The 26,863-nt window shown below is 35.0% G+C and overlaps 1 protein-coding gene across 2 annotated transcripts; it reads left to right on the plus strand.

Moving 5' to 3' along the window:
* The first annotated feature begins 3,062 nt into the window (after positions 1 to 3,062).
* On the plus strand, positions 3,063 to 25,803 carry LOC107908438 (nuclear exosome regulator NRDE2). Of its 2 annotated transcripts, XM_016835605.2 has the most exons (10): positions 3,063 to 3,697; positions 3,957 to 4,725; positions 5,399 to 6,017; positions 12,878 to 13,049; positions 14,195 to 14,555; positions 15,997 to 16,107; positions 16,805 to 17,156; positions 23,588 to 23,813; positions 24,520 to 24,741; positions 25,404 to 25,803. In XM_016835605.2, exons 1-10 carry the CDS (start codon positions 3,210 to 3,212, stop codon positions 25,555 to 25,557), a joined length of 3,474 nt encoding a protein of 1,157 aa, XP_016691094.2. In that variant the 5' UTR covers positions 3,063 to 3,209; the 3' UTR covers positions 25,558 to 25,803. The 2 variants fall into 2 exon arrangements, with proteins under 2 accessions (XP_016691094.2, XP_016691095.2); XM_016835606.2 differs by lacking the exon at positions 24,520 to 24,741.
* The last annotated feature ends 1,060 nt before the right edge of the window (positions 25,804 to 26,863 follow it).

Raw genomic sequence — 26,863 nt, forward strand, 5'->3', positions numbered from 1 at the left:
TAGAAGCTAGATTTTGATTTTATTAAATTGTAACTGTTTAAAAATACTTTTTTTCAATTTTTTTTTTGCATTACCAACATTCCCCCATTAATGCAAAGTAATTTTTGTAAACATGAAAAAAAAAGGGTAAAATGTGAGAAGAGCAACAACGAAATTAATCACTTAAACACTAGTATCTTGTGGATTTGAACTAGTACGTAGTGAAATTAATGGTTTTTCTCTTTAACAAGTGAACGGATCTTGAACTTATTAAGATAAGGGTTAACTCATGACACACGACTAATCTCGGATCCAATTGATGTTTCGCGATAGATCAACAAGTTTTAACCAAAACACCTCGTGATGCTGGTAAGTGCTCTAGAAAGACTGCCCAATGTCTTTTATAGAAGGTGACTAGTCCTTCACACTTACATAGGTGATTTCATCAAGTTTGTCTCAATATAGATCACCCGGATCGTAACTATGAAATCATTAAGAGCATTTATTAAATTAGGCCTCTCAAATTTGAATTAAGTGAATTCATCAAGTCCATCTTAATAGGACCACCTAAACTTTGGGATATGAACTCATTAAGAGTAATAAATTCAATCTCACATGTTGGTGAATATATCAAGTCCGTCTCAATAGGACCACCCAAACTTTGGGATATGAACTAATTAAGAGTAATAAATTCAATCTCACATGTCAGTGAATATATCAAGTCCGTCTGAATAAGACCACCCAAATCCTGGGATATGAATTCGTTAAGAGTGAGAACTCAATCTTATGCATGTACATCGTTCACCATAGGGATAGGTAGAATGCACACTATAAGTCTTTCCATGGTTTCGTTTGACCACGTTGAACTTAGAGAACTAAGTTGAGTATTCATCATGAATTCCTCAACCACTAGGCTTTAAGACCTATCCCCCTTTGACAAATCAAGAACCATTTTCCTACTTAACCTTTTGGTTAGTGGATCAACTAGGTTCCTTTGAGATGTCACGTACTCTAAAGTAAGTATTCCATTCTCTTATAAAGAAATCTCTACAAGTAGATTCCTAAGCCACTCGGCCTCTTGCTTGACTCAGTCAAGAGTTATAAATGCTGATTTTATCGTGGAGCGAGCAATAAAAGTTTGTTTAGCAGACTTTCAAGAAATAATTGCTCCACCCAAAGTAAAGACATACCCACTTTTAAAGCTAACTTTACCAATTACCCAGTTTGCATCATAGCATCTCTCTAGGACTGTAGGGTATCCAACAAATTCCAACTTTTAAATTATTGTACTTTAATTTCAATCAAGACAATTTGGGGAAAGTTCAACCTTAATAACTAGCATAATAAATTGCAGACCATGACATTCTCCCACTTACTATGTCGATGCCCTCATCGACATGAAACCACACTTTTAGTAATTTTTTTGCATTGAGTTGACATTTTAGTTTCAAGTCTATATTGGGTCTTCAAGGCCTAATGTTATGATCCATTCAACGTGCATTGGACATAGACTTGAAATTGGTCTCACCTCAATCGTTGGTGTAGCCTTGTCTATACCTATTCCTCCACCAAACACTCGGACTCAATGTTACAACACATAATTATCAGGTTACAACCTTGAGAAACCTTTAATGATGTGACCCTTTATTGATCGAATATTACCATGTCATTGATATTAAAAAAAACATCCTTTTAGATGTGGCACCAACAGTACTTTTGCGGCATCCCGTTGGATGAGTCCCTCTAGACGTGATTTATACCAACCGTCTATTGTGGCACTAACACAAAAGTTCTCAACATGAAAAATTCAGACACATTGGCCATCCCCAACTTAGGCCTTCTCGACCTCTCTATGGTCACCCTATTGGGTGTGGCCATCTTGGCCAACTGCAACACATATGGCACCACTGAACTAGGTTGATCTCAATATCAATTTCAGATTTTAATTCTCATTCACGCAAACTCTGTCATGCCGCTTCTTTCTCTGCACAATCTCATAGGTTACGTGAACAAGACATCCCCCACTAGTTCTTTTGTTCAAGCTCTCAGACTTGATAACCCTTCAATTTACTTTGGTTAAAAACTCAGTGACGCTTAGACTGGCTCCACAGATCTCATGTATTAATAACTTATCATGGATAATGGCATCGTAAGCCCTATCCCAAATACAAGGATCCAATGATCCGCTTATGGTCCTCCGACCAACTCAAACTCTAAGGTCTTCGGACCCACTCAAACTCAAGGGACCTTCGACTTATCTCGAACTCAAGGGTCTCCAGACCCACTCAATCTGGTTAGGCCTTCCAAGCCCATTTTGATCACAATGACCCACTGACCAACACAGATGGAGCTTGCAACCACTCCAACACTACTTAGGCACACTCTTGCACTATTCAAGTGCCCTCAAATCGATTGCCTCAATAGGACACTTCATTTGCTCCAACGACCCTCAAGTGTATTCTAGCCCATTGCTTGTAAAAGCCTTCATTGGTTCCATAGTGGGAAACAAAAACGATTCTCATGTTTAAACAGTAGTATAAATTTGGTTCTAAATTGTTGACAATATACTACTGCAAAATAAAATCATTAGCGTTGACAAGAAACCAAACCGAGTGTAAATAAATAAAGCAATCATTGTGCCGTAAAAGAACCACTGCCTTAGAAGCAAATTCACCCTGATCGGTATAATCGTGTAGTGGATGTTGCCACCCAAAGATAATACAGTACTTCAATATTCATACACCCGAATAAAGAAGGTGGAACACAATTTGTATTACTCTTCTCGAAAGGAATCGAAACCGAAAAAACAAAAGCAATAGGTCAAACATCTGATAAAAAAATAAGCTAAAAGAAAACCAGCGAAATCACACTAGATTCAATTCTAAAAAAAAACTAGAGAATAAAAGGATTAGAAAAGCTGTTTTTCCTATTGTTGTGTTGTATGAAAAACTAGAGACTGAACTCCTGTCCTGAATAGCTAAAACAGTAAATTTAGAGAATCAAATTCCTAACAAATTTTAACAGCCAGATTCTCAAAATCGAAATCATTTAAAAACTAGATTCTAATTTTTTCGAATCATGATAGATTAAATTTTTTTTTCAATTGCATTACCAACATAATTACCTATCTTTTTATTACCACGGCGCGGTGTCCCCGAGCAAAATGTTTTTAAAAGCGGAGGTGACATTAGACGAGAATAAGAATAGGAATAGGAATAGGAGCGGTAAGAATGGATGGAAATGGCGACGCAGTGGACGACCAACCCCTAAATCCCTCTCTATTTCCTCTCTTTCCTGCTGCCGCTTCTACAGTTACTAGTACTAGCAGCATCCCTCAATGGCTTTCCAACCCTAGCTTCACCACCGACCTTTCCCTCATCAACGACGCCGTTTACTCCCTTCCCCGCTCCCTCGACGACGTACAAGAAGAAGATGCCCAAGAGGAAGAAGAAAACGAAGCCAAGCGACAGGAGCAGGAGAAGCTCCCCCATTCTTACGAGCTACTTGAGGAGGAGGAAGAAGAACAAGAAGAAGAAGAAGATTCTGATGGAGACAAGTACGGCGAGAGAAAAAGGAAGAAGAGAAGTAAGAGGAGAAACAAGAAGAAAAAGATTTCGAAAGAAATCGGTGATTCCAAATCCAAATCCATTCATTCCAATGATTATTATTTTGATTCTCATCCAGATCATGATAACTTGGCCTACGGCTCTCTCTACAGGTTTTTTTTTCCTTTCATTTATTTTTTGGTTTTTGTATCTTGACCACTTAGTTATTTCTCAGGTTGATATGGCGTTTTCCCTTTGGCTAAAAAATTACCGCACATATATTTTTAATTCTGAGAATGTATAAATAAAACGAAAATCGGAAATTGCCTTAATCTCTGCATATTTCGCATTTCATTTTTTGACTTAATTGTTTCTGCTATCACCTCTTGCCGAAACATTCTAAATTGATTGTCCGACATTTTTCCACTGCAGGATGGATGTTCCACGCTATAAACTTAAAAATCCTGAACAATTATCTGGATATATGTCCCAAGGTTTTTATGGTCTGACTCACAGGTTTTCAACATATGATAAGGATGCTGATATTGATGCTTTGGATACCAAGCTAAAGTCTTCTGGTCGATACTGGTCTCCCAACAATGCTGCACTCGAACATCATAAGAACTTAAAGCGACTTCGTCGTTACCCCCCAAAAAATTCTTCACACGCAGTTCCTGCTGATTTCATTCCTTTATCTGATATTGAATCATCACCTCATCGTGGTGATGAAAGTTCAATCTCAAACAATTCTGTCATTGAAGAATCTTGGGAGGATGAAGTGCTACGTAGAACAAGGGAGTTCAACAAATTGACCAGGGAGCATCCCCATGACGAAAAAGCATGGGTAGACTTTGCAGAGTTCCAGGACAAGGTTGCAAGTATGCAACGACAGAAAGGTGTTCGCTTACAGACTCTTGAAAAGAAGATTAGCATACTTGAGAAGGCAACTGAGCTTAATCCCGATAACGAACAAATCTTGCTTTTTCTAATGAGGGCTTATCAGAAAAGGGATAACACTGATGTGCTAATTGGGAGATGGGAAAACGTGCTTATGCAGCATTCGGGGAGTTATGTGTTGTGGAGAGAATTCTTGCATGTTGTTCAAGGGGAGTTCTCCAGATTTAAAGTTTCAGATATGAGAAAAATGTATGCACATGCGATCCAAGCTCTGTCTGCTGCCTGCAATAAGCAGTTTAGACAGGTTCTTAATTTAGTGCATTTTAGTTTTATTTATTTATTTATTTATTACTTGGGTTTCTCTGGTATTACTGGTGATAGATATTTTCTTTCTCATGCATTTTTCATTTAAACTAGTCAAGTAATGCCTGGTGCACGTATGTTGTGAAGTTATGTGAACATATGTTTATTACTGCATTGCATTTATGGTGTCAAAGTTTGCTGTTTTATTAGTATGATTATGACTCCATCATGTCTTCTGAACTGATAACGCCAGTAGATGATTAATTCAGTACAAAATAATTGGGCATTATTTGGTTCTATCTATTTATACTGATATGTTTAAGCATAATTGATAAGTTGACGTCTGGGAGTTTTTATCTTTGAACTTATTAATAACCTTAATTTTGTAGAAATTACAGAGGGAATAACTGGTTTGTACTTGGAGATGAAGGCTTTCTGTATGTCAAATTACATGATAATTGATATTAAAAGTTGTTCGTCTATGGCTATTTTGTTGTTGTTGTTTAGGCTCATGTTGATACTGTTGGTTGATATGAACTACAGATCTTTAATCAGCATTTGGTTTCCACTCCCTTCCTGTCTTTTACATTATATGGACTTTGAGATTGCTAAAAACTTTCTAAGTTAGAAAAGTTTCTTTATCTTAGTGTTTATGGATGGTCAATTTCTTGCAGATTCATCAAACTAGTAAACCCACGGATAGTGCTATGGTCCATCTTGAGCTTGGTCTGGTTGATATATTTCTCTCTCTTTGTAGGCTTGAGTGGCAGACTGGTCACCAGGAATTGGCCACTGCTTTATTTCAAGCTGAAATTGAATTTAGTTTGTTTTGTCCTTCTCTATCGTTGAATGAGCCTAGTAAACAGAGACTGTTTAAGCACTTCTGGGATAGTGACGGTGCAAGAGTTGGAGAAGAAGGGGCTCTTGGTTGGTCCGTATGGTTGGAAAAGGAAGAAGAAAATAGACAGAGAGTTATGAAAGAAGAGAGTTCAGATAAGACTGATGAGGGTGGTTGGACTGGTTGGTCAGAACCATTATCCAAATGTAAGGAATCTAGCACAAGTCTTGAAAATGTTTCCCATGATGATGCAGCAGTTGAGGATTTCCATGAGAAAATTGAGAATGAAGATATTAAGCAAGAAGATGATACAGAATCATTGCTAAAACAACTAGGAATTGATGTTGATGCTGGGGTTGATGGCGAGGTTAAAGACACTTTGACATGGGCTAGGTGGTCAGAAGAAGAGTCCTCAAGAGACTCTGCTCAATGGATGCCTGTTCGTGCAAAATCTGGTCTCTCTCTCTCTCTCTCTTTCTGATGCGTTTGAGGTTTACATCTTATTTTGTGATTTCTGCAAAGAGTTGAAATACTTCATTTCATCTAGGTGAAAGGTTTTATGTTAGAAGTCAAATTAATTATTTTATATTAATTTATTACTTATTTTATTAGGAGAGGTATTAGGAGTTCAATTCTCTCCCTCTCTCTCTAATGCATTTGAGGTTTACATCATATTTTGTGATTTCTGCGAAGAGTTGAAATACTTCATTTTATCTAGGTGAAAGGTTTTATGTTAGAAGTCAAATTAATTATTTAGATTAATTTATTACTTATTATTAGGAGAAGTATTAGAGTTCAATTGAAAGTATCTTTATGGTATTAGGGTTTTAGAGTCTTTGTTTCAAATAAGTAAACCTATGTAACATCTACTTAAGAGGCTAATTGGTAGCAATAAAATTAAATCAAAATTTATTTCTATATTAAGAGGTTTAATACTCTCTTAACAAGTCTAAGGTCTGGAATTCCCTTTGACGAGTTCCACTTATTCATCATAGGTCATTTGCGAGGAAGAAGTAAAAATCAGGGAAAGAACCTTGCCTAAAACAAATAGTTTGTCGGTGAATCGTCTGGTGACAAGATCCTTTAGTTGGGACTGTAACAATTTAAAACATAAGCATCAATCTAAAATTATTCAAGCATTGGCTTGTTTCATACACTCCATTCTTAACTTACTATTGGAGTTTATGTCAATTCTAAATTTTTTGGAAATATGTTGAGAGCCTATAATTTAAAATATATTTTTGCTCTCTAGCTTTTATTTTATTTTAATGTTTTAGGAAATTGTTATCTCTTTATTATCCTCTTATCATTGATTTAGTTGATTTGATTATTCTCATTCTAATGACCAAGAAACCTCAGCTGTCATCTGGATGCTATATTTGGCACTAAGGATGTACCTTCCTTTTGGTTTGTCTCAGAATTAGTTTTACTTGCTTTAAGCAATTTTGTTTTATTTTTTATGCAAAATTTAATAATAAAATTTATGGTTCTATTTTGTTGTTCATTTATCCCTGTAGTACTTATCAAGGATGAAGTATGAAGGACTAGTAGCTTCACCAATTTCTTTGACCAAATGATAATTTTGACTTACCATCGAAGAAAATAAAAAAAAATGTTTTGCTGATTTGAAGCCAATGCCCCCCCTAAAAAATATAGTTGCAAAAGTCTTGTGTATGTTACTACATTAATAGTTAAATGGAAGTCTTATTAAAGATTCTTCAATCTTGAATAAAGCACCTCCTACCCTAATTTTTGCTTGCAGTTTCTGTTGGAGCTTGAATAATTTGCTTTTACTTGAGTTTATTTTGAATTAGAACTCTAAGAAAGCATTTCAAAATGGAAAATTCTTAATTTATGGAAATATCGAAATATAATTGATATAAGGTCTCTTTCTATAATCAAAGGGTTTATACACATTATATGTATTAATATTTGTTGTTATGTGTATTAAAGGTAATACTTTTATTAATCTATTTCTAAAATAATAATAATATTAAAGATAGAGTTGCATATTGTACAAATAAGTGAAACTACAATAGTTTGTATTAATTAACATTTGTGAAAAAACTCGGAGGAAAAAATTCAGTTATATTTCTACTGCTTTAGTTACAGATTTATATAGAGAGGAATAATCGTTTTAAAGGAAATAAATCCTAATTTCCTAAGAATCAGTAATTGATATCCTAATTTCCTAAGAATCAGTTACTGAGATTAATTTCTATTTACAAGAGAACTAATAGTAATAAGTTAAGATTTCTATCCTTAATTATAGGGATTCCAACACTCCCCCTCAAGCTGGAGTGTAAATGTTAATCAAACCCAGCTTGCCAATAAGTTCTTCAAACATGTTTATGTTCAAACTCTTAGTTAACATGTCTGCAACTTGTCTAGTAGGTAGGTAGGTAGGTGATGCATACTTCTCCTGAGTGTATTTTTTCTTTTATAAAGTGACGATCTATTTCCATATGTTTGGTCCGATCATGATGCACAGGATTATGTGCTATGCTGACAGCAGCCTGGTTGTCACAGTACATCTTCATAGGTCTGGTATAAGGCACTTTTAGTTCTCCCATAAGTCTTTGTATCCAAACTCCTTCGCATATACCATGAGATAGTGCTCGATACTCTGCCTCTGCACTGCTGCGTGCTACCACAGACTGTTTTTTGCTCCTCCACGTCACGAGATTACCCCAAACATAACTACAATAGCCGCTTGTAGACCGTCTATCATTAACAGAGCCTGCCCAGTCTGCATCAGTGTAGACTTCCATGCTTCGGTTGACAGTCTTCTTAAAGTACAGGCCTTTACTAGGAGTTCCTTTTAGATATCTTAGTATTCTATATGCAGTTTCCAGGTGCTTCTCCCTCGGGGCATGCATATACTGACTAATAACACCCATACTGAAGGCTATGTCTCGACGGGTGTGAGATAGGTAGATGAGCCTTCCTACTAGACGTTGATATCTCCCCCTGTCGATTTCTTCTCCATCCTCATTAGTTCCCAATTTAAGGTTAAACTCCATAGGAGTTTCAGCTGGTTTGCTGCCCATCAAACCAACTTCCGACAGTAGATCAAGAACATATTTCTTTTGGGAAATGAAGATACCTTTTTTCGACCTTGCTACCTCCATACCAAGAAAATATTTAAGACTCCCCAAGTTTTTAAGTTCAAACTCTGTACCAAGAAATTCTTTCAATCTCAAAATTTTGCTCGAGTGATTTCCTGTTAATATTAAATTCGTCGACATAAACGATAAGGATGCAACATTTACCCTCTTCCGAGTGCTTGTAGAACATGGTGTGGTCTGCCTGTCCTTGAATGTAATTTCTGCTAGTCATAGCTTTTGCAAATTGGCTGGACCACGCTCGTGGAGATTGTTTTAGCCCATGCAAGGACTTCTTCAACTTACACACTTGGTCCTTGTTTTCTTCAAACCCGGGTGGGAAATTCATGTACACTTCCTCATTTAATTCCCCGTTGAGAAAAACATTTTTAACATCCAATTGAGTCAAGTGCCGATCAAGGTTGGCAGCAAGAGATAGCAGGACCTGAACGGTGTTTAGCTTGGCAATCGGTGCAAACGTCTCGTTGTAGTCAAGACCATAAGTTTGAGTGAATCCCTTAGCCACAAGTCGAGCTTTGTATCGGTCAATATGGCCATCGGGTTTAAATTTCGTAGTGAAAATCCATTTGCACCCTACGGTTTTTTTCCCTTTAGGTAGATCCGAGACTTCCCATGTTTCATTGTTTTTGAGGGCCTTCATTTCTTCCATCACGGCTTGTCTCCACTTATCTGATTCAAGAGCCTCTTCTATATTTTTTGGAGTTTTTACATAATCAACTTTAGTCACAAAAGCTTTGTAAGACTTAGATAAATTTCCATAGGATACAAACCGAGAAATAGGATGTTGAGTGCAGCTCCTTGTACCCTTTCGAACTGCAATTGGAAGATAGATGGATGGTGACGGAGGTGGGACTTCTGTTTCAGAACAGTCCTCGGTTGGAGATGTAATTGGCACTGCTGTATCAGTTTCAGGAGAACGATTCCCTCGGGAGTAAACCTATATTTGTTGTTTTCCTTGATCAGGTGGTTGTTGTACTTCGGTGGAGGTATTGTTATTGGGAAGGCGGTGTTAAATTCTTGCTGCACAGGGGAAACAACAACTAAATCTGGGATAGGTTTGTTTGTGATAGTAGTAGTAGGATCAGGACGTATAATGAGGAGAGTATTAAGGGTCTCATCTTCATTAAAAATCTCCCTCTGAAGATGAGATGCTGCAAAGTATGGTTCATTTTCAAAGAAGGTAACATCCCGAGAGAAACATTCGGCGCAATGTTGGTGAGTAACACTTATAGCCTTTTTGTGTAGGGGAATATCCAATAAAGATGTAGGTGTGGGCTCGAGGATCAAGTTTAGATTGATTTGGTTGATGGTTATGGACAAAAGCTTTACAGCTGAATATTTTGGCTGGAAGATTAGGAACATGAAATAGAGGGAAGGCCTTTAAAAGAGTATTTAGAGGTGTTTGGAAATTGAGGATCTTTGATAGCATTCGGTTTATGAGATAACAGGCAGTGAGGACAGCTTCTCCCCACAAGTATTTTGGAACATTCATAGTGAACATTATGGCTCGAGCCACATCAAGGAGATGACGATTTTTTCTCTCAGAGATCCCGTTTTGTTGAGGAGTGTCAGGACAAGAGCTTTGGTGTATAATGCCTTGGTCAGAAAGGTATGGACTTAAGACAGAGTTGATGTATTCTCTCCCATTGTCAGTACGGAGGGTATGTATGGTAGAGTTGAATTGGGTTCGAACCATTGAGTAAAAATTTTGGAATACTTTGGGTGTTTCAGATTTTTCTTTGAGTAGATAGACCCAACAGACCCTAGTATGATCATCAATGAATGTTATAAACCATCTAGCCCCTGTAATATTTTTCACTCGGCTGGCTCCCCATAGGTCACTATAGATTAACGAAAAAGGTTGGGACTGAATATGTGGTTTTAATGGGTATGGCACACGGGTATGTTTAGATAATTGACAAATTTCACACTTCAAGGAATTAATACTTTTATTTCGAAATAACAGCGGAAGATGTTTTTCCAAATACAAAAAAGTTTGGATGTCCTAACCTACGGTGCCATAACATAATAGTGTCCTCTTTTGAAGTGGATAGAGCCAATCCCCCCTGTGTACTATTTTTATTCCAAATATATAGTCCATCATCAACTTTAGCAGTGCCAATCATCCTCCCTGATTTCTGTTCCTGTATCACACAACCAATTTCAGAAAATTCAGCAAGAACTTTTTCATCCTTAGTAAGTTTACTAATTGAAAGTAAATTACAGGACAAGTTTGGGACATGTAGGACTTTATCGAGAGAAAAACTCTTTGTCATTTGTACTTCTCCTATTCTAGCCACAGCTGAGTAAGAACCGTCAGCTATGCGGATCGGGATTTGTTATGACAAGGAGTGTAGGTGTGAAACAACGTGGAGTCACCTGTCATGTGATCGGAGGCACCCGAATCGAGTATCCAAGGAGATTGATTATTAGATTCAAAAGCAATGTTGAGGGCAATACCTTGAGTGGCTAGAGATCCATGAGTAGTGGGAGTACCAAGTATCTTATGGAGAGTCTCAAGCTGTGTTTTGGTTAAGCGAACATCAAGAACATCATCAGCAGTAGTGGAGGATAACATGGCAGTCTTATTGTCCTTCTGTTTTTTTTAAGGATAGCCATGGAGTTTGAAGCATTTTTCTTTGTATGACCAACGCGATTGCAGTGACTACACCATGGTCTTGTTGATCCAGAATCATTTTCAGCACGTTGTTTTTGTGGCTGTGGACCTTTGGAGATGAGAGCAGAGGATTCAGTAGGACGGTTAGAAATCGGGGTCATAGGTTTAGGTTCCTTTGAATCTCCCATCATGACAAGACGACGCTTTTCTTCTCTTCTAACTTCTGCAAATGCTTCACCTATCATTGGAAGAGGTGATCTGCCCAGAATTCGGCCACGGACCTCATCTAACTCACGGTTCAGTCTCGCTAAAAACTCATAAAGACGTTCATTGTTGAGATGGGTCATAAACCTGTTGTGTTCTAAGCCTTCACCCCAATATGCCTCATAATACATATCCAGTTCTTGCCACAAAATTTTCAGATTGTTGTAGTAGTGAGTTACCTCGAGTGTTCCTTGTCGGATATCCTTTAACTTAAGCTTGATCTCAAATACTTGGGAGGCGTTTCCAAGATCTGAGTAGTTTTCTTTGACTGCATCTCACATGTCTTTTGCAGTTTTGAAAAAAGATAGGTGCGGCTTATATGGCCTTCCATCGAATTGATTAGCCAAGCCATTACAATTGAATTGTTGAGTTCCCAAGTGGCATAAGTAGGATCAGTTATGGTTGGTCGTGGAATTTCTCCATTGATGTACCCTAATTTGCCACGACCACGAATCACCATAAGAACCGATTGAGACCATTGCAGGAAGTTCTTCCCATTTAGCCGATGATTGGTGATTATAAGGGATGAATTAATTTCACCTTGAGTGATTCCCTGATTGATATTCTGAGTTATTTGTGATGTCTCAGTTTCAGAGAAATTTTCATTGATATCACCCATTGGAGGACTAAACCGAAGGAATTTTTAGGAAGGAAAATTAGAGAAGAAAAATAGGATCGAATGAATCCTAAAGCTCTAATAGCATGAAAAAACTCAGAGAAAAAAATTCAGTTATATTTCTACTGCTTTAGTTTACAGATTTATATAGAGAGGAATAATCGTTTTAAAGGAAATAAATCCTAATTTCCTAAGAATCAGTAATTGATATCTTAATTTCCTAAGAATCAGTAACTGAGATTAGTTTCTATTTACAAGAGAACTAATAGTAATAAGGTAAGATTTCTATCCTTAATTATAGGGATTCCAACAATTTGCATTAACATGAAAATTTATTACATGTTCAGTATCTATCAGATTAGCATAAAGTTTGTGGCTTTTCATCAATGTAAAATGAGAACTTAAAAGTTAAAGGACTTAAATGTGAACTTACAAATTTTTTATTTATCAAATAAAGCCACTTGATGGGAGTCTTTCAATGGAATTATTATTCTTATTTATAGAATGAGTAAATCATATTATAAGAAAATTAAAATGTCAAATTTGCAATATGATGAAGGAAAATTTGTTTTCTCAATCTAACGTTTTACTAACATACATGTTCTTTTACATATTAAACATTTTATGCATAGATTGTGATTTACGGTTATCTGAAATAACTAATGACAGGTTAAGTTATTGGTTGAAAAACAGGTGCAGTCACTAATTTTTATGAGGAACCTAATGAAGAAGTGGATGAGCAATTTATGAGAGAGATATTATATGAAGATGTATGCGAATACTTGTTCTCATTGAGCTCGACTGAGGCTCGCTTATCTCTAGTATTCCAGTTCATTGACTTTTATGGTGGGAAAATATCCTCTTGGTAAGTTTCACCTTATTCACCATTTTATAATGGTGCAGTTTTGTGTCAAATCTTCTTATTCTGTTTTGCTCTCTCACTGGTCTTTGATCGACCTATCTTGTCTGTTTATCTATTTCTTAACTTGCATATGTAAATTTGCACGCATAACAAATAATTAAAAATTTGGTTCTCATGTGTGGCTGAAATATGTGGATACTTGATGCTTCATACCAAGTATTTACATGTGTTCTGAATTTTCTTTTTCGTTCAAAGCACCTTTATCTGTTATGGAATAACTTTCTAAAATATATATCATAAAATTACAGTATGGTATGCTTAGGAATACAGAATGTGTAATGGTAATATAGCTTGTTACTGATAATTTTGCATATATGTTTTCTGATTTGGACCCCCAAATGGTTGGAGATTAGTAATCTAACGACAGAGAACCATTAGAGTTTTATTGTATTTAAGAAAGAGTGCTTGTATAATGAATAGGCTTATCTATGTTACTAAAGGGAAATAATATGTGTTCGTTGTTCTGTAATTAAAAATGTGGAAAGCCCATGAATTTATTTATTTATTTTTATGTTTTCAGTCTTGGAAATTCGTTTAGAGTTTTTTGAGCCTTCACTGGATTTTAAGTTCTAGGTAATTATGTATTCCACTTTGACAACTTTTCAAACATATATTGAGTTGGAACTTGTTTCTTAGAAGCTCTAATCTAGCTAAAATAGTTGAATGTCAAATAATTCTATTTGTTGAAGGAAAACAATTTTACCTGGAAAGTAGATGAAATGATTAGGCTGATAATTTATTTTGTAGAATTTTCCATCTATTTTGGAGGGTAGGATTGTCATAGTTCTTTCTCAGGATGCTTCCATGTGGGAAAAAGCCAACTGGAAGTTGCATTTTCCAAGTCCTTAAAGCTGGCCAAAATTTTATATAAGAACTGATGGGTCTCTATTCTATTGGTTTTTGTTTAAGCTTGTGAAGGCATGATGCTCCATATTAGAGTTAATGCAACAGTGACCTGGTTTTAGCCTGTTTAAGGACGAGGGCTGCATGGGAGTGTTAAAATCTAACACCATGATGTGTGCATTAATATGTTAATGGTTTCATGTTTTTTGAGTTAATGTTATTTAACTAACTTCCTTCTCTTCTAGGGTTTGTACCAACAGTTCCAGTTGGACCGAGAAAATTCTTAGCCTGGAGGAGTTACCAGATTGTATTTGGCAAAATATGAGAAGACTGCAGGATGAGTTAAACAAATCACAGAGTATGTCTGGTGAATTCTGTTTTGAATTCCTTTTCGATGGTGCCAGAGGCATCCCTCAGAGGACTGAAATGATGAAATTTCTTCGTAATGCTGCGTTACTTTGTTTAACTGCTTTCCCCCGTAACCATATATTGGAAGAAGCTGCTCTCTTGGCGGAAGAGCTCTTTGTGACAAGAATGAACTCTTCTAGCTGTTCAGGTGCTCCGTGTCAATCTTTGGCGAAGCGCCTTCTAAAACGTGATCGGCAGGTATTTTTTATTTGTTCTACCTGCCTAAAGGTGTACATATACATACAGATTGGATCCTGTACTTGCTTAGCAAATATTTTTTAATTATTAACATGAAATGTTTGATTTGTTTTTCCATTTACCATGAGCCTTAGTTAAAGTTTATATTGTTTCCCTTAACCACTAGCAGTAGTGATGTTACCCATGAGTGTCTGTAAGGTTTCCTCAGTCATTAGGAAGAAATAATGCAGTTGCTTATAGAAATTTATGTTTCCATCTGAGTTCCTTCACTTGGTCAGAGGATACAAGTTTGCTTCCAAGTTTTTATAGTTATTTCTCAAGTTATTTTTTTGTTTGAATGTAATCTTAGATTGCTAAGTTTATGTGGTGCTCAGTGGAATAATTAGTCTTTATCCACTTATAAATGCTAAATTGTGTAGCCGCTACTTTATTAGTGGTGTCAATTTTTATGTTTTGTATTTTGTTGCTTTACTCAATATAGGGAAATATTCTTTTTAAGCTATTTCTACTATAGATTGGGATGGTTTTACTTCAAATTATTCATGACTTCTCTTTCCCTTTCTCATTCTGACCTTTTAATTTCATTTTGTTATATAGCTTTGGCTACTAATTTTTTGCTTTCATAAGGAAATATATTTGTTAATAAAGAAAATAATTTAGTTGGACAATTTAAAATTAACATTATAATTTTTTGGAGAACATAGTGCATGTTTTTCCTTTTATTTTTTGTATAACTGGTTCAATTGATATTGCATTATAGTTATGTGTTAATTTTCAATCAATAAGGTTTTTGTTTTTCCAATTGCTTTTTCTGTTTAGCAATTTTCTAGGAAGCAAAAGCAAAGAGAAAAAAAATCAAGTAGTAAAAACTAGAATCAAATGATGTCTAAATAAATATATGTGCATTTCATTAAGGCTAGAATTGTAAAATAAGTAGAAAGTAATTCTGGAACAAGTTTAGGAATGATGGAGCAATTTAAAGATTAACGTGTTCATAATTTGATTGAGTCTAGCTATTAAAACAAATAGAAAGCAATACTGGAACAAGTTCAGGATTATGAGGGAGTATTGTAAAGTTTTAACATTTTTATAGCCTGACATTGTGTGAATCTTCTAAATTGAAATGAATATGTATATGTAATGTCGTGTTTCGACTTTCTCCATTGCAATATGAAGCTTTAGTACTTTGTGATTGTAGGATCTCTTGCTTTGTGGAGTTTAAAGATTAACTTGTTCATAATTTGATTGAGTCTAGCTATTAAAACAAATAGAAAGCAATACTGGAACTAGTTCAGGATTATGAGGGAGCATTGCAAAGTTTTAACATGTTTATAGCCTGACATTGTGTGAATCTTCTAAATTGAAATGAATATGTATATGTAATTTTGTGTTCCTGACTTTCTCCATTGCAATATGAAGATTTAGTACTTTGTGATTGTAGGATCTCTTGCTTTGTGGAATTTATGCACGTAGAGAGGCTTTTTATGGGAATATGGATAATGCCAGAAGAGTGTTTGACATGGCATTGCTGTCACTTGCTGGGGTTTCATTGGTGAGCTCTTAGTTTTCTGATGACTGTTAACCCAATAGGTTGAATGTTGAAGCTGACCTCTGCTTTCCATGGACAAAAGAATTATGTTTTTAACAAATTTTTTTTCAAGTTTCATCTAGCTCAAGAATTATGTTTTATTCTTCCATTAATACCTAAAGTGGACACAATTTCTTATACATTGCTTTATATTCAATCTAGGTTTTGCTTGATTTTTAATTTATGCAGCTGTTTGACAATATGCCATATGGTTAATAAATATGATGTTCATGTTTGGTACCATAGATTGTGTGATGCTTTTATGGTTACGCATTATACCCAAAGTGGACTCTATTTCTTTTCCACTGATCTTTCTATGGTAATTTGCTGTTCTAAACTGTTTCTTGATGTGTTTATTTCTCTGATTCACTTTCCTCCCGTTTGTGTAAAAAGAAATGCTTGAAGTTTACAATATATCCGACTCTTTACTCTTCTTGAAGTTCTTGCATCTGGTTCATAGTCGGACATGGATATAGGGATATAAGCTTCCAATACATGAAAAAGTTTGCAAAAAATTGAGCATAACACTCGTACCCAAGTTCAAATAACATAAGATCTGACATCTGAACGTTTTTACTCATTTTATGTGTGCTTAAATGTAATAGTTTAATCATCTTTGAGTTTTTTCAGTGTAATGATATACTCTTATTTACATGAGCAGGGTCTACAGTCTAATTCTTCTCTTCTATATTTATGGTATGCTGAGGCTGAGCTTGGAAACAGTAATGGGAGTAAATCAGATTCATTGTCACGTGCAATGCATATTCTCTCTTGCCTAGGAAGTAGTGCGACATATGGTCCATTCAACTCTCATCCATCAAGCTTGCAACTACTGAGAGCACGGCAAGGGTTTAAAGAAAAAATAAACTCATTAAGATCAAAATGGGTGCGAGGTTTTATTGATGATCAGTCAGTTGCCCTAGTTTGTGCGGCGGCTTTGTTTGAAGACTTGGCTGCTGGATGGGCTGCTGGTATTGAAATTATAGATGATGTTTTTACAATGGTGCTCCCAGGTATTCTTTACTTTTTTCTCCCTTTTCCTATCTTCATTTGGTTTATAGCTCTAGGGCCCTTTACTTTTTCTTAGTAACTTAGCTGATTTATCTGTGTTACTGTCTTCTTCCTCCTTTTTTTACTGTTACATTTACAAGTAGCAAAAGAAATAATGGTAAAGTTGTGTGATTTTATTTGGCCTTAAATTTAGGGTTAGGATCTCGAATATAAGGTGTTTTAGACTTTAGATTTTGGCATTTGGCAATTGGATATATGATTGTTCTCTAACCGTTTCTTTGAGACTGCATGTTTTATACAATACAGTTTCAGTGGAATACTTAGGGCCTGAATAATTCAAATCTGTATTTGTTTGTTTTAGGCTTGACTGGAGATTTTTCTTTTAGATATTGTTTGGAAAGGACCTATTTAGAGAAGAATTTCCAAAACTAATATGCAAATGAACACAGGAAATATGAACTATGAAGATTAATTGTTTCCTCCGTTTTGAAATTATATGTATTTCTTTCAAATCTTGTTTGGGAAGTGACCTATTTAGAAAGAATTTCCTATATTTTACTCCATATTTTCTTATATCTTTGGACTAAAATTAAATTCCAAGTCCTAATATATTCCCTTATTCTGTTCTGAAAATTAGTAGATGTGCATATATTATTAGATGAATGTACAAATTAACTTTATAAAATACATAACTTGGGTAAGCAAAAAAAATGCTATAGTTTTAATATAATTGCAACCGTGTTGCTTACCTGTGCCATGTTCCCAATGGCTTGGTTCGCCAGCAGCTCTATGCTAGAGTCTGAAAGGAGAGATGAACTGGAAAAAGAAAAAAGAAAAAAACCTGAAGAATGGTGGAGAAAAAAGGCAAATTTGTATCCTGCCTGACTATATGCAGTTTTCTGTCGCCTTTTTATACACAATTTTTTATCCACTCTTCTTATTTCTAAGTGTTATAATTTTTGGAAAAAATAGGGTGAAATGGGAAAGCCAAAATTCCATTAAACGTGTGATGAAATTAGAGATGAATACTCTAATGTATTGAGGAAAAACACTCTCAAAAGTATGTATTTCTTAGAAATATGTACAGCTATATATACATGAAGCATTGAATCAAATAAGGAAAGAATATCTCTAATTAGAATCCCTAAAACTCAGCTGTAATCTCTAAAGATATGCTATTCAATGCTATCAAATAATCAAAGATTCTCAACACTCCCTCTCAAGCTGGTGCATAGAGGTCTCGCATGCTCAACTTGAAAAGAAGATTATGATAAGTCTTACAATTGAGCCCTTTAGTAAAAACATCAGACAACTATTTTTTGGATGCTAGATAAGATAAACTTAAGGCACCACTGGCTACTTTTCCTTGATAAAATGACAATCTATTTCGATGTGCTTGGTTCTATCGTGCTGCATTGGATTGAGTTATGCTGATGGTCACTTTGTTGTCACAGTACAAGGTTGATCCATTTTCATTCAACGACTTTAGCTCTTCCAATACCTTTTGCAACCATAAAAGCTCACTAATACCTTGAGCCATGACCTTATATTCAGTCTCTGCATTTGATCGAGCCACAACACTTTGTTTCTTGCTCCTCTAAGTGACTAAGTTTTCTCCCACAAGAGTACAATATCCTGTTGTAAACCTTTTGTGATCAAGAGAGCCAGCCCAATTTGCATGTGTAAATACTTTTATCTTGAGATGACTATTTTTGGAGAAGAAAATACCTTTGCCCGGTGTAGACTTCAAATAACTCAAAATTCGCAATACTGCCTGCATATAAGCTTCGCGAGGATCATGCATAAATTGACTTACCAAATTAACTACATAGGCTATATCAGGTCGAGTATGAGTGATATAAATCAATCGTTCGATAAGTCTTTGATATCTCCCCTTATCCACCATTTCACCAATCCTTGCTTGTAACTTGTGATTACTCTCAATAGGTGATTTTGCTAGTTTGCAACCTAACATGTCAATCTCTGCCAGAAGATCTAAGACATAATTTTTTTGGGAAATAAAGATTCCCTCTTTCGATTTGGCCACTTCTATTCCGAGGAAGTATTGTAACTTTCCCAAGTCTTTGATTTTGAATTTCGAGCCAATTGTTTCTTAAGCCAAGCCATTTCTTCCCTGTCATCTTCTGTCATAATTATGTCATCAACATAAACTATAAGGAGAGTAATTTTACCCTTGTGATGTTTTATAAAAAGGGTATGATCAACATTACTTTGTCGATAGCCAAACGATACCATGACCTTACTAAATTTGTCAAACCAAGCTTTGAGAGATTGCTTTAGTCTATATAGGGTCTTTTTCAGTCTACATACCTTCTCTTGAGTATCCTCGAATCGTGGAGGAACTTTCATATACACTTCTTCTTCTAGGTCTCCATGTAAGAGGACATTCTTTACTCAAACTGCTGTAAGTTCCTGTCGAGATTTGCTGCACATGATAAAAGGATCCTAATCGTGTTCAATTTAGCAACTGGAGCAAATGTTTCTTGATAGTCCACTCCATATGTCTTGAGTAAATCATTGCGCTACTGATCTGGCTTTGAGTATTTCAATTGAACCATCAGCCTTATACTTGATAGTAAATACCCATTTGTAGCCAACCATTTTTTACCCTTCAGGAGGATTGACCAGTTCCTACGTCTCATTTTTTGCTAAAGCCCTCATTTCTTCAATCATAGCCTTCTTCCATCTTGGATCAGTGATAGCTTCTCTTCAGTCCTATGGAACAAACATAAAGAATAAAGACAAAGCAAAAGCTCTATAGGATGGGGATAAGGAATCATAAGAGACAAAGTCAGAGATACGATGTAAAGTGCAAGTTCTACCACCTTTTCATTGGGCTATTGGTAATTTTAAGTTAGTAGCAAACTCTGGTAATGTAGACTTACCTGATAGTAAAGAGATCAGGGCATAAAGTAGATTGCATGATGGCATCTTTTTTGCTTTTTCTAGTTTATGTCCTTAAATTAGGCTTATCCAACAACTGTCCACTAGTCTTTTCTTAAACCGAAGTCTCTGTTGGAACTAAATTCTTTCTCGGAAGAGTAACAAAATAAGGTGTCATCTCTTCATTTCAATACCCTCCCCCTGAAGAGATTGTTATGATGAAGAAAAATAGGATTCATCCTCACGAAATGTTACATCCATATTTGCATAATACTTTTAGATTGCAGATGATAACATTTGTAACCCTTTTGTGTGGGAGAGTATCTAATGAAAACACATTTAACTGCTCGAGGATCCAGTTTGCTCCTATGTCGAAGATGAATGAAGCAAACACAATCAAAGACCTTAGGTGAAACTAGGTAATCTTTCTTGTCATGTAAGGTTTCTACGAGACTTTTAAAATTAAGGACCCGAAGAGGTATCTGATTAATGAGATAAGCAGCAACCAAAATCACATCCCCCTAGTAAGGTTTTGAGAGGTTCATAGTGAACATAAGTGATCTAGCAACCTCCAAAAGATGCCGATTTTTTCTTTCGGCAATATTATTCTGAGCACTTGTACCTGGACAACTGGTCTAATGCAAAATCCCATATTATTCTAAATAATCATTAAAGTTATACTCGGTTCAATTATCGGTTCGCAAAATCTTAACCTTAGCATAAAACTAGTAGTAATCAATTTATGAAAGAACGAAAACACGAGAAAACATCAATTTTGGACTTTAACAAAAATACCCATGTCATCCAAGTGCAACAGTCAATAAATGTAAGAAATCAACAATTACCAGATAAAGAAGTAAGGCGAGTAGGGCCCCAAACATCCGAATGAATAATCTCAAAAGGAACAGTACTTCTATTATTATGTAAAAGATAACTATTTCTTGTATGCTTAGCAAACTCACAGGTATCACAAGCTAAAGAGTCTAATTGAGTTCTTGAAAACAAAATAGGAAACATCTTGGCAAGAACAATAAATGATGGATGTCCTAACCGCCTATGCCACTGAATTATCTCTCGGTTGATATCTTTATTATTTCCAAATAAGGCTTGAGGCATATTGAACGATCGATCCAAAACATATAAGCCATCACACAATCTACCACTGCCAATCTTCTCTATCTGGAGGTCCTAAAAGGCACAGTGATCGAGAAAGAATTCCAGTTTACAATTTAAGGCTTTAGTGATCGTACTAATAGGTAAAATGTTAACTGAGAATTTAGGGACATGGAGGATAGAGGAGAAAGTGATATTGGGAGTACAAACAACAAAACCTGTTTTAGAGACGGAGGTAAGGGAGTCATCGACTATTCGTACACTATCTTTAGATGGACAAGTATTATAGTTAAATAAACTTTTGTTTAACCTTGTCATATGTTTATTCAAACTGGAATTAATAATTCAAGATTTAGAAGTAGATGAAGCATTTAAAACATAACTTGATTTTGCATGATTAGACTTAGCAATTGAGGTAGAGTCCAATTGAGAAAAGAGGCGTCGGAGATGTTGAATCTTGTCCGAGGTAAAACTCCTAGTAAAAGTGGACTTGTCCTTTATTGTCACAGAGTTTGACAAATTTGCTTGAGACTGAGAATTACCCTTCGTTTTCCACCACGACCTCAAGTGGGGTGACCATGCAACTTCTAGCACGAATCTTTGGTGCGCCAAGGCTTACCACAGTAGTCACAGGTTAAGTGATCCTTGTTAGACTTACCACCTGATGGACCATCCTGGTTATCAATGAGACTAGCTTTGTCAAGAGGTGGATTATAGAGTATAACAACACGATGACTCTCCTCCTGTTGTACATAGGAGTTTGCTTTATGAAGAGAAGGGAACGAAGTTTTGCCAAGAACTTGAACTCAAATATGAACATACTCACTATTCAACCCAGCTAAAAAATAAAAAACGTGCTCCTTTTCCACCATCTTCTGAAATTTTTCGGCATCATTGGTACAAGTCACTTGAAAAACCTTGATAATTGGTTAGAATCACGAGCTTCTTGTCCTTAGACATAATGCTAGAAAAAACATCTAATACCAAAAAATTGCTTGGAAAAAAATATGAAAAGAACACCCCAAAAGAACAGAAAAGAGATCCCACACAAAAAAAAAACTAAGCCAAAGAAACACGACGACTTAGAAGAGAATGAGCAGTGAGCACAGCAATGGCGTCGAAAAAACCATGGCGGTAGCAGGTGAAGGTCATGTGTGGCGTGTGAAACAAAGGGACCGTAACTTGCGACGGCGTGTGAGGCTCACTCGCGGGTTTTCTAGTCATCGGATTCTGGGGTTTTGTTGGCCAGTGGATGCCGACTTCAATGATAGGGGTGGTGAGAGAAAAAAATAAGGCTAGGGTGGAAAGTATCAATTTTGTGTTTCTAAGGTTTTTTTTTTTGAACAAACTTTGAAAATTAGAAAATATTATCCCGCTAGTCGGATAAAAAATCTGATACCATGATGAAATTGGAGATGAATACTCTAATGTATTGAGGAAAAACTCTCTCAAAAGTACGTGTTTCTTAAAAATATGTACAACTATATATAGATGAAACATTGAATCAATTAAGGAAAGAATATCTCTAATTAGAATCCCTAAAAATCAGCTATAATCTCTAAAGATATGCTATTCAGTGCTATCAAATAATCAAAGATTCTCAACAACTTGACTTTCTTTTTTCTTTTTTCCTAAACTGAAGGTGGGATTATCTTGCTATATTAAGGTTGATTCATAGTGCTACTTGGCCTATTTAAGACAATAAGCTAAACTCTTCTGTGTCTTCATTCATAGAGATAAATTGTCACTGAAGCAGTTGGCCTTAGGAGTGAGTATTCGATCGAGTCGAGTTGAATTGAGTCAAAAAATTTTGAGTTAGTCGAGTTGACGAATCTTATTTTAACAACCGAACTCAATTTGAATTTTTTTGAATCGAATCGAATCGAGTCAAAAAATTTCGAGTCAAGTGGAGTCGAATTAATGAATATTACTATTTATACTCAATGTTACGTTTATATGAGCCGATTATTTAACTAGTAGACGAAATACTAGATTATTTCACTGTATAGACAATATAATGGTTTTGCCTTTTAACTTAATAAGTAAACATTTATCAAAATGACGTAATTTTGTCTTTTAACTTAATGATTTTGACTTTTAACTTTAAAAAGGTAAACATTTATCAAAACGACGTAGTTTTGCCTTTTCTTATTTGAAGTTTTGGATAACTCGAATTGTGTAATTCATATTCGAGTTAAACCGAAAAACTTAATTTTTTATTCGAGTTTATCCGAATATCTTGATTAACTCAAATAACTTGAACTATTTAATTTAAAATTTGAATTTTTTATTGAGTTTTCCGAATCGAATCGGATTTTGCTGACCCCTAGTTGGCCCAAAGGTTTTCCCTGTCGTTCTGATTGATAGTATTACATGGTTTGTTTAATACAATAAACTAAATTCTTGTGTTTTGCAGAAAGAAGAAGCCAAAGTCACCATCTAGAATATCTATTAAACTATTATGTTAGGATACTTCAAAGACATCGTGAGCAATTTACTTTGTCCAAAGCTTGGGACGCTGTCACACACGGGCTGCAAATATATCCATCAAGCCCAGAGCTCTTTAAAGCTTTGGTGGAGATCAGCTGTCTTTACACAACTCCTAATAAATTACGGTGGATGTTTGATGAGCACTGTCACAAGTAAGATCATCTTCCTTATATCTCTTCAAAGTGTTCAGGGTTGTGCTTTTTGTTTTAGGGAGCAAAATCCATATGCTAGATATCTATATATGTCCTTGTTTTAGCCAAGCTTTTCAATTTAATTTAATTTTTTAGAAGTTTTTACCTTTTGCATTGGACCTATTTTTACTGGAGGGTTACTTTTCTGAAAGCTGTTTAAAATTATGGGAAGTGGTAACTAGTGCATTAAATGCTATATTTTTATAGAAAAAAAGTGCAATCAATGCACTACTTTTTCTTAAATTTGACATGCTGTTCATTAAATGCTATATTGTTAAAAGTGCAATTAAATATTTGTTAACTAGTGCCTGTAGTCATCCACAACTGGACCTTAAAATCAAATTGTATGTTAAATAGTTCTGTTATTTGAGATGGTCATATATATTCTTTTTCCTTTTTATACCTTGACTGCCAGCTTCATTCAGTAATTTTAATGTTATTTTCAAATCTTTTTAGTGGATTTATTGTTGATCACTCATAATAAATGAGTGAAATTACATACTTAAACATGTATATTCTATTTTTACATTCCATTTCTCTCTCTATAAATGACTTAACGAGGAATTTTTGAGCAAGTTTTTTCTTTAAGGATTTAGCATTTTACTTTTGGGTTTGTCAAGAAATTTCATGGCTTACATTGACAGTGTTATTCTGTAAATATTTTCAGGAAACCATCAGTAGTTGTTTGGCTTTTTGCTTTAATATTTGAGATAAGTCGGAGTGGCTCGCTGCATAGGATCCATGGATTGTTTGAGAGGGCACTAGCAAACGATAAATTTCATAATTCAGTTATACTCTGGCGATTGTATGTCGCATATGAGATTAACGTTGTTCACAATCCATCTGCAGCGAGGCGAATATTTTTTCGTGCTATTCATGCCTGTCCATGGTAAGCGACTTTCCGCTTGATGTCCTGATAAATCAAATTAAAAGAACAAGCCATAATTGTAATTAACCTATTAAATGGATACCATTTGTTAGATAGGTTTAGGAACCAAAATCTGAAATTAATGCAGTTAATCTGCTTTAGTGATTTTGTAGTTTCTCCAATTTATGAGTAAACTAGCGGAAATATGGTATGAAAAGAGAGGGCCAACAAACAAAGAATTTTACTAGGAGAGTTGGTGGAAAATGTAGGGTTTGTGCTTGTTGCTAGGTTCTGATTATTTTTCGGTAAAATACTAGAAAAAAATTCTTTCGATTTGGAAATAAATGAACATTACTATGGGTAGTTACTATAAGTGGGTATGCACGAACATTTATATGAGACTTGCCTGGGAATATAGTATATATATCGGGAAAAATAAGTCTGATAATTGCTGCAAGAAGTTGGCTTACATGTTTTGGGTGGGTATGTATCAGGCACGTCAGAAAGAAGGAACAAAGTTGTTTTATGACATGTTTTGTTTCAATGTTGTTTAAACTTACCAACTGAATGTTTTGGCTTGCATTTCTTAATTGCAACTTTGAATACATTTTAAACTTGATATGATGTAGGTTCATTTATCTGTGTTTAACTATTGTTCCATAACATGTAATAATGATTGGCAGGTCAAAAAAGCTTTGGCTAGATGGTTTTCTCAAATTGAACTCCATCTTAACCGCAAAAGAGCTGTCAGATCTTCAAGAAGTAATGAGGGAAAAGGAGTTGAATTTAAGGACAGATATTTATGAAATTCTTTTACAAGATGAGATACTGTCATGATGCCTGCTTGCACGCCATCCCAGGTTATATATATCTGTAACTCTGAAAATATTATGTTGTACATATGTAGATATAAAAACTCTTTCAATTATTGTGTATGGCTAGAATGGACTCATGGAATGTCGGTCTTTGGATTTTGGGGGTGCCCAAGTGCCGCATTCTGTGGTCGCTTAGGATTTGGTTTCTGAAATCATAACAATTTCTTGAGTTTTATTAGTAAAATAGCTGACATTCTTGATGATTAAACTGGTTTTTCAATGATTTCAAAAGTGTTACTATATAGGCGATCTTCAACAAGTCTTTAGTAATTAAGAAAATCACCTAAGCTCTTCAGGTGTTTGGGTACACAGTTTCTTGTGCAAATCAACCTTAAACGATTACAACTCCAATACAATGAATTTGCACAGTTGTTATTATATATTAAATTTCGTACATTATTCCTTCATAGGATGAACACCCAGTAAATATGTCATCATAATTTGAGTTTTTAGATTTTATGATCAAATATGAGTGATTTTAAATGAAAGACCCCACATCCTAGAAAAGGAAGACCTAACCCCACGGCAATACAGCATTCAATTGTTTTTTTAAATGAAATGACAGAAATTTGTGTAATTTTGATGTTAGACAGGAATTTTAACCTCAAATAAGAATTTGGAGATAATAAGAAGGGAATTACATTATTTCCATAAAAACTAAAATGCAATTCATTTAGGGAATTGAATATCTATTTACATGTCACAAAACAACCAGTAATAATATTTTAACACTTCAAATATTAAAAATTAAAAAAAAGAGAGTTAAAATTTTGGTCTCTTTTCAAATCGGTGGATTTAGTTATTTTTTCTTTAAATTTTTAAATTTTAACCTTGATTTAAATGGTGGTAACTAAATTTGTTGGGTTAAAATTTATTTGGATCTCTAAGTCCTATCATAGGCTATTGCTGTGTGTGGATTGTTTTGTTAGTCTGTAGTCTGGATTGATCCAATTCTTGATTTGTGCTATAATAATTTATTTCGTTGTTGTAATTCTTTGTGAGTACTTGCACTTTGAGTCTTCTGTATCTGTGTAAAGTTAGAGATTTAGTCTATACTCTTCATTTTGATTATTTTTAGTCTCTTTGCTTTTTAAAATTTTAATTTTTTTTGAAACAAATTACCACCGTTATATCTATTAATTGATTTTTAGTAATAGGTGAAAATATAAAAATCACATGGCATAAGATTTTAAAAAAAGAATAACTTATCGAATTTAGTGATTGTGGTTTGGTTAGGATTAAAATTTTAAAATTTGAATTAAAAAAAA

Source organism: Gossypium hirsutum, chromosome D02, assembly GCF_007990345.1.
Source record: "Gossypium hirsutum isolate 1008001.06 chromosome D02, Gossypium_hirsutum_v2.1, whole genome shotgun sequence".
Classification (NCBI taxonomy): Eukaryota; Viridiplantae; Streptophyta; class Magnoliopsida; order Malvales; family Malvaceae; genus Gossypium; species Gossypium hirsutum.

Excerpts from the sequence above, each read along its gene's own strand:
- LOC107908438 (XM_016835605.2), top strand. The coding sequence starts at position 3,210 with ATGGATGGAAATGGCGACGCAGTGGACGACCAACCCCTAAATCCCTCT. Across the intron at positions 3,698-3,956 it reads GCCTACGGCTCTCTCTACAG|GATGGATGTTCCACGCTATA; the intron begins GTTTTTTTTTCC and ends TTTCCACTGCAG. Across the intron at positions 24,742-25,403 it reads GCTATTCATGCCTGTCCATG|GTCAAAAAAGCTTTGGCTAG; the intron begins GTAAGCGACTTT and ends AATGATTGGCAG.